General features: G+C 39.3%; 1 protein-coding gene across 2 annotated transcripts; it reads left to right on the top strand.

Moving 5' to 3' along the window:
• Positions 1-2,587: 2,587 nt before the first annotated feature.
• On the top strand, positions 2,588-9,849 carry tmem179ba (transmembrane protein 179Ba). 2 transcript variants are annotated; one of them, XM_088413043.1, is made up of 8 exons: positions 2,588-2,603; positions 3,922-4,045; positions 4,833-5,029; positions 5,648-5,785; positions 5,850-5,928; positions 6,004-6,864; positions 8,178-8,431; positions 9,541-9,849. In XM_088413043.1, the coding sequence occupies exons 2-6, from the start codon at positions 3,947-3,949 to the stop codon at positions 6,193-6,195; spliced, it is 705 nt and encodes a 234-aa protein (XP_088269169.1). In that variant the 5' UTR covers positions 2,588-2,603; positions 3,922-3,946; the 3' UTR covers positions 6,196-6,864; positions 8,178-8,431; positions 9,541-9,849. The 2 variants fall into 2 exon arrangements, with proteins under 2 accessions (XP_088269169.1, XP_088269084.1); XM_088412958.1 differs by lacking the exon at positions 2,588-2,603 and having other exon boundaries at positions 3,890-4,045.
• The last annotated feature ends 340 nt before the right edge of the window (positions 9,850-10,189 follow it).

Here is a 10,189-nt window from a genome sequence, read left to right as displayed (position 1 = left end):
TGTGTTGGACGTTTTTTTTTTTGATGCTTCCGTGGTGAAAAACATTTCATACGGCGCTTGTGAATTTCAAAATGGCAGATCAATTTGAGGTCATGCTAAAAACATGACTTTCCTTTTGAAATTTGTCCCTGAATTTGCGCATGAGAAAATGCTAAAGTAAACCTATGTGTTGGAGCCAAAAAGCTTTTTGTGTATTCTAATTTGTTTATATTAAGAGAGTTAAACAAATTGTCTGAAGACATACCAATCTAATCTGGTGGGTGGAACCATGGTTGCCATGGTTACATAAATGCGTGCCGGTTGGTGATTGCACTCAGCTGCGACAGGGCAAGAGGCAAACAGTTTTCGACCGCGCGTGGTCATTAAGGTAGATTTTCAGTTTGGTTTCTAACTCGAATTATTGTTTTATCAGGATATTGAAAGGAATGTTGACGAAATAAACGGATTGGCATCTCCAACGCAACGCAAGAAACTATTGAAATTATTTGATCGACGCACGCGTCTAAACAAAACCTTACCCAGTTGCCCTGCTTTTCAGCCTATAGGCAAAGGCTGTACACTATGAGTGAAACGAAGCAGCCATGATACTGATGAAAACATCTGAAAAACAATGGACTAGGACCAATAAGCGTAGATTTCATCTGTAATTTTAATTCATTGTCGTAATTGTCACCACCTTCATAGGTGTCGAACTCCAATCCTCGAGGGCCGGTATCCTGCATGTTTTTGAAGCTTCTTTTTCAAACACACCAGATTCAGATGAAGAGGATACTTTTCAAGTTCCTGCAGAGCTAACGCTAAGCTAATTATTTGAATCGGGTGTGTTGGGCAGAGAAAACCGGAAAACAAGCAGGATACCGACCCTTGAGGACTGGAGTCCGACACCTATGATACGTCATCTATCATTGTAACCGTTTGTCACCCGGTAAAGTTTTCCGAATTTAAGATAAATGTTTAAACGACCATATACTCGGGAGCATGAAAGTCTAAACGCAGTCTAAATAGGCAACAAACATTCCGTAAATGCATGCACCCAGAAATTACTCGCTGACTGTTAGAAAATAAATATATAAATAGCTAGAAAGTGTCCTTAATATAGTATAGTGCACTAGACGCAGGGGTCTCAAACTCCAGTCCTCGAGGGCCGCAATCATGCAGGTTTTTGATCCTTCTGTCATTAACTCACCTGAATCAAATTATTAGCTCATTAGCAAGCTCTACAGGAGCTTGAAAATGATCCTAATCATTTGAATCAGGTGTGTTTAAGAGAGCAGTATGGAAAACATGCAGGTTTGCGGCCCTCGAGGACTGGAGTTTGAGACCCCTGCGTGACTAGAGCAAAGGTTCTCAACTTTTATTCAGTGATGTGAAATAACTTTTCAGCCAAGTACCCCTTAATCAGTGCAAAGCATTTTGGGGGTTAAAAAAAGACTTAAAACACACCAGCAGTGTCTGATTTATTAAGCTTCAGACCCTTTCAAACTTCATTTGTACTGATCAACATAAATCAACCTAAACAGCCGGTAATTGACTTAAAAATCCTAGCGAATAGCCACCACATTTGCAACAAAAACCAAGAGCAATCGTCTTGTCAATACAGCACAACGTGGTGGAAACCATTTCATCTATTTTTGTTACTTTATATCACAGGTGTCAAAGTCAAGGCCCAGGGGCCAGATCCGGTCCGCCACCTCACTTTTTGTGGCCCTTGAAATGCTGATTTGACTTCAGGTTTCTGACTAAAATACCAAAATTGCAAGTAGTCTTTAACTTTTAAAAATTTGGGGGAAGAAAAACAAACATTTTCTTATTCTCCAAATGTCTTTTGAACAGTTTTTGCCGGCTTCTGATATCAAATCTTGGGAAAGGTGTGATCAACACACTTAAAATGTATTTGAATTCACAGTCATTCCGGCCCTCTGACAGAAACTATCACTACAATGTGGCCCAAAATAAAAATTTGTTTGACACCACCGCTTTATATAAATAAAAACATTTGAATCAAATTTATGGATAATTTATTTATTAATAAAATGTGATTGTTTTTTTTTGTATTTTGGGGAGGCAGTGTAGAGTAACATTCTCCTTGTGCCCACGTTCACCTTTATTTTTCTTGATTTTTCACTAATCTCGCGGGCTGCGTCAAACTTGATTTTTGACCAAAAAAAAGATGACGGACCACTCTTTGCCCCCAGGCTACTGTGTGGACGCCTCCGACATAACCTCAATGTGATTCCCACCACTTTGAGGCAACTCTTCAAATCAGTATGCGAGCGAAGCGAATGTCTGTGTATGGCGACCAGTGTTCAAGTGTGTCAAGCGGTCAGTGTGACCGATTGGCATTTTCACACATTTGGAACCGAGGGAGGGAAGGAAGTGAAATCAAGAGAGGTTAGTCTCACGAGGGGACTAACCTCCAAGTCCATACAGCTTCAACCAGAGACAGACATTTTCCTATCTAAGCGCACTAACCTGGGCTGAAAGAAAAAGGTCAGTGGACTCTTCTTCAGGGCATCACATCTTCCCAAGTAGGTACTTATTTTTTGACTCTAGTTTGAAGTTAGATGGGATACAGTCCAGGATCTTCCTGGGGCGTAGTCTAGGTAGGATAAACAATGAAAACAAACGAATGCATGAAAATAATATAATTTACAACTAAATGTTGCAGATAGGCTTGTAATTTTTCTGCCCATGAGACAGATAAAATTAGTTTGGGCTTTTAAAGGGAAAAAATGCGCGTTTTAACGGACAAGTCTAATTTCCAGTGGATGATACGTAGATAAAGTTGTTCAAAATGTATTTACTGTACATACGTGTCTATTGTAGTTCCAAAACTAACCTGTGAGAGGCAGCGGAGGCTTCCAGGCTGATGGAAAACGCAAACGATGACGAAATGGAGAAGCTAGGCTAACAGTTAGCTTGTCAGGCGGCTACAATGTAGCTTTGAACGAGAAAAAAGTACAATTGTAAACTCTTTGCTTCTCGTTGCTACAGCTTGGACTATGTAGGTCTCTCATCACCTCTAAGACACTGTATATGATTTTTTTTTTTTTTTACAGCGGCGTGAGAAGTTTTCGAACTCGATTTGGGCGCCGTGTAAAATACGTCATCATCGCTGTCGCACAATTTAAACGTAAGAGATGAATGTCTACATAAAAATATTGGAGAAACAAATACATTTCTGTAACATTGTTTTGTTTTAAGATAGGGATGTTTTACATTCCTTGTTGATTTGAAAATAAAAATAAGAACACATGCAAACATGTAAAATCGAAGTCACTTGGGACGTTTTACAAGGCAATGTCTCCGTATTTAAAAAAATGCTATAACAATAATTTAATTTAAACTGGGTATATTTTACAAGATGAAAACGATATCCTGCGCAATTTCGACTCGCAGAGTTAACGTATGTATAATATATTAAATAAATAAATAAATAAATCGCTATAACATTGTTTGTTTAAAGATGAGGATTTTCATAAAATGTGTGTATTTGCAAAAAAAAAAAAAAAGACCACATACAAACCCTTTGTAAAACCGAAATCTCTTGGGATGTATTACAAGGCAACGTCTCATTATAGCATTCACAAAATAATAACCAAATTTAAATGCTAGGACAATAGTTAAATTTAAAATGAGTACGTTTTACAATACGTAAACAACATCCTGCACAATTTCGACGTCTCCATAAAAGATTGAACAAATGAATAAATCGCTCCAACATTATTTTGTTTTATTATATGTATTCTTCACAAGATTTGTTGACTATATTTGGATAAAAAAAATATGACCGCATACAAACTCTCTGTAAGAGCGAATTCTCTGGGGACGAATAACGAGGCAACACATCCGTAAAGCTTTTATTTCGAAGCCGCTCACCGGATGTTTTCTACCTCAATCCCGCTGTCATCACGACCGCAGAGGAGTAGAATCTGGCCGCTGGGTGATGATGGAGCTCACCGTGTTGTTGTTGCTGGAGCTGGTGCTGTACACCAGCTGCTTCGTCTGCGGGATTGTCACCGCCGCGTCCCTCACCATCGTCCAGGTGACTTGACACATCGATCAACACACCGTTTACAACTTTAAAAGTGCTTTGTCACCATCCTCTTCCGGTTAAAAGTTGCTTTGACAAAGTTGCGACCAAAACTACCACTCAAAGTGTCGGTAAAAATTCTCAGGCCGCAGCATGTTTATTCTTGAAATAAATGATTATTTTTCAAGCTTGTGCGTCATAACAACAGTCATGGGTTTACATGCAATCATGTGACCACAGGCTCCTCGTGCCCCATTATACTGGACCGTGCAAACTGCCACCAGCAGAAAATATTCAGATGCTTCTTTGCATCTAATTCAATTACAGCCCCTCGAGAAAAAAATCGAAACGGATCTTATTGTAGGAATTCTAACAACGTAATTTTGAGAAGCAATTTTAAAAAACACAAGTGCTTTGTCAAACGTCATTAACGAGTATCTAGAAAAAAAACACACATTCACACCGAAGACCCAGGCAAGAATCCAACTAATCCAAGAGAGATGATTAAATAAATAGCACATGTTAAAATACACTAGCAAAAGAGCATGTTTTTAACAGCATAAAACGGATATAAAAAAACAAGTAGATAAAAAGCGTATGACATCACATAAAAGTAAAACTGGAATCAATGGTATGATGCTAAAAAGTGATCTGATGTCAGAAACTATTTAATTGTGATTAACGCAATCAAATAAAATGGTGGAGCTTTACAACTGTGCTTGTGACTGCAAATGTAGGTCAGTGCTTGAGATGAGATGTCAAGGTGCGTTTCCTAATAAACGTACCAAATGGTTTCCAGGGTAACTTTTCGGGCCTGTGTATGCTCTACGGGCTTGTGAGTTACAACACCACGCAAAGCGCCCTTGAGGTTCAGGCGTCCAGCTCGGCATCCTTGTGTTACTTCGTGTCGGCCATATCTGTCATGGTGGCTGTGCTGTGCTTCTCGCTGTCCCTGTACTGGTTGTATGCTGTCTGCATCGATGGTGACATGCGCAGGTAATTGAAAAAAACAACAACATATATATATAATTATATATATATATTTATATATATTTTTTTTTAATAGGGATTAACAATGTTTTATTTCAGGCACTTTAAGTTTTTTTTTTCAGTTTCAGACTAACCTATACAAACCCTGTTAAAATCTAAAGTTAGCATATTTTAAAGTGAATTAAATTTCGTTTTAATTTGTTTTAATCAATTCATCCATATTGCTTTTTTTCTTTGTGTTAATGTAAGGGATGTAATGTAAAGGATGCAATTTTAGATATACTGTATTTATACTCTATTTATAGATAACAATCTTATAGCCATTAATTTTTTTCAGTTTAAGACTAACCTGTCACAAGACCATGGATTGTGCGCATACACAAGTTAATACCCCATTGCATTGTGGGGGAAAGATGCTATGTTTAATACCCCATTGCATTGTGGGGGAAAGATGCTATGTTTATAACATTTAGCTTACAAGTACAGTCAAAAGTACATTTGAAATTATTTGGAAAATACTCGCAAGTACATTGAGCAAGTTTGCCTGTCTAGAATATTTATTTTACATAGGCTAACGTCTGAAGAACCCCGATTTATTGGGGGTAACTGTCCACAATTGTGCAGGGAGCAGGTGTGGATGAACGTGGCTATTGTCATGTGCGGCATCTTCCTCTTCTTCCTGCTCATCTCGGGCTGCGTGCTCAAGATCGGACGGGATTCGCTTTGCAACTCTGTGATGCGCGCCCATCCCAACATCACCAGGTAGTCGGCACCATTAGATTTTACGCGAGGGTATCGCAGATTGACGATATTTTTCCATCTAAAGGTGCGAGGATGCCCAATCTTTCAAATGGATGAGCGACATCAAAGGCGACAACTTTTACAACGGTCTACAAAAAGCCGAGGTCAGCATTTTATTCACTCGCCGTTATTGAAATGACATCAACGCCCGCCAATCTGGCTGTCCACTTCCTGTTAAGACGGCCGCATGGGTCAACTTCTTCTTCTGGATCGTCATCGGCTTGCTGGTCATCATTCAGAGGCGCCAGAGCTCGGGGGCAAAGGTCATCGCAGGAGGAATCGGGGGGCCGACCGGCGGGCTTTTTTCCGACCCGGGAGTGACGGCCGCCGAGACGGAGCCCTTTTTCAACCGCCCCGAAAACCCTCAGTGATGTGCCGCTGAGCACACACGCAAATATATGCACCCTTTTTTTGTACTGACTCTTTGTATGCACTTAAATACACGTTTTGTCTCCATAAGTGTTGTTAATATATAATGTATTTAATGAGTCTGGCAAGAGGTTCAAGCATAATCACTGTAAAATGTCAAATCTCCCATTTTTTGACTTTGTTTTATTATTTCATTGAATACATTCTCCACTCAAAAACACTCAAAACAGGCCAGATGAAAATCGAAGTTTGTTTCCTCTGTTGTTAAAAGCAAAAACGGAAATATCCAGTCAGGCCTGATGAAAATGGATGTTTGTCTCTCTCTGTTGGTTAAAATAGAAACTGCAGTCTAACGAAGTTGCCTGATTACACTTCCGGTGCAGAAGTTTTGTATGTTCTCGTTTTTAAGATTACTATTACCCTCATTCAAGGGAGCATAATGACAAACAAAATGGTAATGAACACTTGCTCGTTAAGTACTTTGAGAACTTAAGCCCACTTAATCATAGAATTACGCCAAACGTTGACAAGAAATGAGACACCATTTGATTATTTTGAGTCGAAAATTGCTGAAAAGGATTTTCAGATAGCCTATTTGAGATATGAGCTGTCTTTCGGCAGATTTTTCCCTTTTTGCGAGCGAAGACTTTGGAAGGTACCGCTGTGCTGTGGTAAGTTTTTTATGGTTTTGGTCACTAAATTTACTATCAAATTTGGATTCCAAAGAGCCACTTCAGCTTTTGGTCTACTAGCTTAATGCTAATGCTAGCACAAAGTTGGAAATGCTATAAGCACGGCTAACAATTAGCATGTATTTGGCGGTGATATACACCTTTAAGCCAGTGATTCTTAATATTTTTTTCAATAATTTACCCTACTCCCCCAAACCGGCTGCAAGACTTTTTGAGAAAGATGAAAAATACTTTCTTACATTTTGGAACTACTTATAACGATTGCTTGTCATATTCAAAAACTCAGAAAACTTTTCATGCAAAATGTTTCATTTTTCGCTTGTCCGCCTGAAATTTGCAACACCAATGACAACCCACATCTGTGTACAACCTAACAAAATGAAAGTCTTCAACTGTATGCATCGCATTCGCTATAATACAATTGAGCAAAAAGCTTCATTCCAATTAATTTTCTCTTAGTTTGAAGGAAAAAAGTGTACGGTTCAAGTCACGGCATTAAATAACATCTAATTGGACTTGCTTATACCTACAGAAACCTTGTTAAAATCTCACATTTGAGAAGTTACTGCTTTAAAGGGACAGTGTGTAAGATCTACACCGTGTTTCATTAAAAGGGAGTAAATTAAATAATCGTAGATTTCAAAAACTTGCAAATCAATATGTTCTTAACGACCGACAACTTAAATATAATCGTCGGTCTCGTTATCATTAAATTATATTTCATGGGGGGTGGCACCCCTCCAGTGACTGCTATGTCTGTCATAGCTATGGACAATGGTAAATGCCGCACCTCCTGATATCCATAAAAACTGTATAAATTTTGCACATTGACCATTTAAGCAATGCATATTTGAATACAAACAAGTAGCAACACACGTAGAAAAGCAATATAATACAACCAATTGGCAGAAACACATGTACAGACAATATAATAGTACCCATAGTCATATATTCTTTATCCTCTGCAAAACCTGAGAAGTTGTGACTCTGTCTTCATGTGTGAATGTCTTATACTGCCCCCGGTGGTCAACATGCGCACACACCATAATAAGCGGCACAATTAGATATGAAAATGAATTTGACCTTTAAAAGGGACATATAAAATTAAGTGATGGTGAATTTTCAAGGTTTTTTTTGTTTTGTTTTGTTTTTTTTAAACAAGCATTCCAAGTGGCATCACAAAATGGAACCGCAGCCACAGATCAATGGAAATAGACTTAATAAGCTTACGGCTGCCATCTCACGGCTCCCTTTCGCTCTCTTTTAAGTGTTTAATCTCTTGGGATTAACAGAGTGTACTTGAGCGCTCACTCGACGTCGACAGGAAGACGCCATGGGACGAGACGCGGGGAGATGAGCGCCGCAACTCGCGTGGCCTGAATAAACTGTGCATTTGAGCGCCGTTCGTTCATCCGATACAGCTCCAGAATTTCCGCAGAACGGACCAAAGACGAGAAGCACTCTGGAGCGGCCAGAGGAACATCTGGAAGTTGAGTCGGAAAAGACAAGTACTAGACTTGTTATAGATCTGACTCTGGAGTCCATGGTAAGCTTTCTGATATTTCACTTCCTGTTTGCTCAAATGTCATGGTATACTTTTTTCGCAACGAAAATGTGCAATGCAGAGTATCAAATCAAAAATGTCCAATATTTGGCATCATTCAAGACTTACAAACAGAAGATAAAGTACCATGTCTACTGGAAAGAAGAACTGGTTTTGTGGAGTCAACATTTTTGACTGGCAAACTCATTCAAACATACGTGCGAACATTCTTACAAATATGTCCAAATGTAATTTGCACATACTGTACTTTTGAACTCACTTAACTCATTCAATCCCAAAAATGTATTTATACATCTTTAAACATTCCATTCAATCCCAATTACTAATTTAGATTTTTTTTTTTAATATAAGGGTAAAAGAGTGTTTCACAATAGTTTCCATACAAATAAATAATACTGATAATTTGACTCAATACAGGCGATTTCTTAAAATGTTTTCTCATGAAAGTAATACTCAATAAGCCAATGAGCAACTTTTGAAAGTAAATATACATAAACGTCCATTTATTTCTGTTGTTGTGCCTGTGACTGAAGTTTCGTGGCAAAGTTTACAGAATTCAGCCGCCACATGAAGTAAAAATTGTTAAAAAAAACAAAAAGAATGCTCTGTGAAATAAATTAATCTTCAAAGTAAATCCTTAACTTTGACAGCTCTAGTTAAAACAATAAACATTATGAATGAACTTGTCTGATTTTTGAACAATTTGGTATAAATTATGCGATAAATAAATAAATACATTTCTGCACTATAGGACGCACCAGATTATAAGGCGCACCTTCAATGAATGGCCTATTTTCAAACAATTTTCATTGATAGGGCTCAGCGCAGTATAAGGTACATAGAATAGACACTACTGTAGTGGCTGGGGTTGCCTTATGTATCCACTAGATGGAGCTGCGCTAAAGGGAATGTCAACAAAACAATCAGATAAGTCAGTCAAAATTAAGAATAAAGATGATTTGTCTATCTGAAGAATGGGAAAATTGAAGGCCTTTAGGTGCCCCTTACAGTGCCGAAAATACTGTATGGTAAAAGCAATTCAGTTCAGGCATTTGACCTTGACCTTTGAACCGTGCCTCTCCTCTCACCAGGAAATGTCTCAAGACCAGTTTGACTCGGTGACGGTGAGCGTGGAGTCGTTGCTGCGCGACGCCAAGCGGATGCAGACGCAGTGCCGCGAGCGCAGCGAGCAACTGTCGCTGGCCGCCACGCAGCTGCGGGTGGAGTCGGCGGCGCTGCGGCAGCAGTGCGAGGCCTCGCAGCTGGACATGGCGCGCATCCGCCGCCAGCTGGATGAGCTGATGGAGACCAAGTTGGCCTTCGAGGCCCGCGAGAGGCAAGCGCGCAAACTCAGCAAACAGCTTTGAGCTGGAAACAAATAAACACCTTTCAAATTCAAACCGTGTCACTCTTGAATTTTCAAATCTGTCTCGAAACTATAATTCATATTACAAAGTTTTTTTTATTGTTTTTTTTTTTTTACTCATTCAATCCTGCCAAACAATAAACAGCAGACCAGTATTTCATGACGACCAATAGTAGACCAGAATCTTGGGGAGTCGTGACGCCGACTAATAGCAGACCGCTAGTGATGTAAGCGGTAACGCGTGTATAGGTATGAACACACTAACCACCATGTTGGAGATGTCGCGCACACTGACCGCCATGTTGGATGTCATAAGGCGAAGGAAATGGCGTAAAGAGGGGACAAAAAAACATTGCGGGCCATGTCCTCAGGTG

This window comes from Hippichthys cyanospilos, chromosome 1, assembly GCF_059441005.1.
Source record: "Hippichthys cyanospilos isolate Australia breed blue-spotted pipefish chromosome 1, RoL_Hcya_1.0, whole genome shotgun sequence".
Classification (NCBI taxonomy): Eukaryota; Metazoa; Chordata; class Actinopteri; order Syngnathiformes; family Syngnathidae; genus Hippichthys; species Hippichthys cyanospilos.
Note: the sequence above shows the minus strand (reverse complement) of the source record. Positions and strands in the feature narration are given on the sequence as shown.

Coding starts and splice junctions, on each gene's coding strand:
- tmem179ba (XM_088413043.1), top strand. CDS start 3,947: ATGATGGAGCTCACCGTGTTGTTGTTGCTGGAGCTGGTGCTGTACACC. Junction 5,030..5,647: donor ATCGATGGTGACATGCGCAG/GTAATTGAAAAA, acceptor ACAATTGTGCAG/GGAGCAGGTGTGGATGAACG. Junction 5,929..6,003: donor ACGGTCTACAAAAAGCCGAG/GTCAGCATTTTA, acceptor CTTCCTGTTAAG/ACGGCCGCATGGGTCAACTT.